This window comes from Montipora capricornis, chromosome 4 (assembly GCF_036669925.1).
Source record: "Montipora capricornis isolate CH-2021 chromosome 4, ASM3666992v2, whole genome shotgun sequence".
NCBI classification, from domain to species: Eukaryota; Metazoa; Cnidaria; class Anthozoa; order Scleractinia; family Acroporidae; genus Montipora; species Montipora capricornis.
The window spans coordinates 36,347,664-36,349,028 of NC_090886.1; the positions used below are offsets into that span (position 1 = coordinate 36,347,664).

At 57.7% G+C, this 1,365-nt stretch overlaps 1 protein-coding gene across 1 annotated transcript; it reads left to right on the forward strand.

Annotated features, from left to right (window-relative positions):
• Positions 1-27: 27 nt before the first annotated feature.
• On the forward strand, positions 28-1,365 carry LOC138046628 (craniofacial development protein 2-like). Its single transcript, XM_068893232.1, has one exon. The coding sequence runs from the start codon at positions 28-30 to the stop codon at positions 1,363-1,365; it is 1,338 nt and encodes a 445-aa protein (XP_068749333.1).

Consider the following 1,365-nt stretch of genomic DNA (forward strand, 5'->3'; position numbering starts at 1 on the left):
AAACTGGCAACCTGGAACGTCAGAACTATGTGTCCTGGCCTGTCTGACGACCTCCAACAAATAAGTGATGCCAGGAAGACCGCCATCATCGACCGTGGGCTGAAGCGGCTGAACATCGACATTGCAGCCCTCCAAGAGGCGCGACTCCCTGGCTGCGGCAGTCTGAAGGAGAGGGACTACACCTTCTTCTGGCAGGGACAGGAGCAACAAGAGCACCGACTCTACGGCGTCGGCTTCGCTGTCCGTAACTCACTTCTCTCCTCCATTGAAGCGCCCTCCTCAGGCACACCGCGAGTCCTCTCCCTGCGCCTCACCACCGCCTCTGGACCAGCCAACATCCTAAGTGTCTACGCCCCCACACTCTGCTCCACAGCTGAGGCCAAGGACCAGTTCTATGAGGAGCTGGAAGCGAAGATACAGCGGGTCCCTTCCAAGGAACACCTGTTCCTGCTCGGAGACTTCAACGCCCGAGTTGGTGCTGACCATGACTCCTGGCCTCGCTGCATCGGCCACTTTGGCATAGGCAAGCTAAACGAGAACGGCCAGCGCCTCCTTGAGCTTTGCTCCTACCACGACCTGTGTCTGACCAACACCTTCTTTTCCACCAAGCTCCACCACAGGGTGTCCTGGAGGCACCCCAGGTCTCATCACTGGCACCAGCTGGACTTTGTCATTACCAGGAGATCCCTGCTGAGCCAAGTGCTAGTCACACGCACCTTTCACAGTGCTGACTGCGACACTGACCACTCCCTGGTGGCCAGCAAGGTTCGTCTCCTCCCCAAGCAAGTCCACCGCTCCAAGCCGAAGCCCCGACCCCGCATCAACACAGCCAGCACTGCAAAGCCTGAGCTGCGGCAACGCTTCGCCAATGCAATTGATGTAGCCCTGGAGGACTGTCCAACTGACAGCGCTACACAGCAGTGGAACCACATCCGTGAGGCTGTGTTCCAGACCGCCCTGGACACCTTTGGAAGAAGAGAGAGAAAGAGCGCAGATTGGTTTGAGGCTGGTGCCACCGAGCTTGAGCCCGTCATTGCCGCCAAGCGAGCCGCTCTTCTTGCCTACAAGAAAGACCCCTCAGAAAAGACGCTTGCAGAACTCCGTGCTGCACGCAGCGAAGCTCAGAGGATTGCCAGGCGCTGTGCCAACGACTACTGGTTGAATCTTTGCCAAGACATCCAGCTTGCCGCCGATCTAGGCAACGTCCGTGGGATGTATGAGGGAATGAAGAAGGTGTTCGGCCCAAGTGCCATCAAGACTGCCCCACTCAAGTCAGCTGAAGGCGACATCATCAAAGACCGCAGCAAGCAGATGGAGAGATGGGCGGAACACTACCAAGAGCTCTACTCAAGGGAACCATTGTGA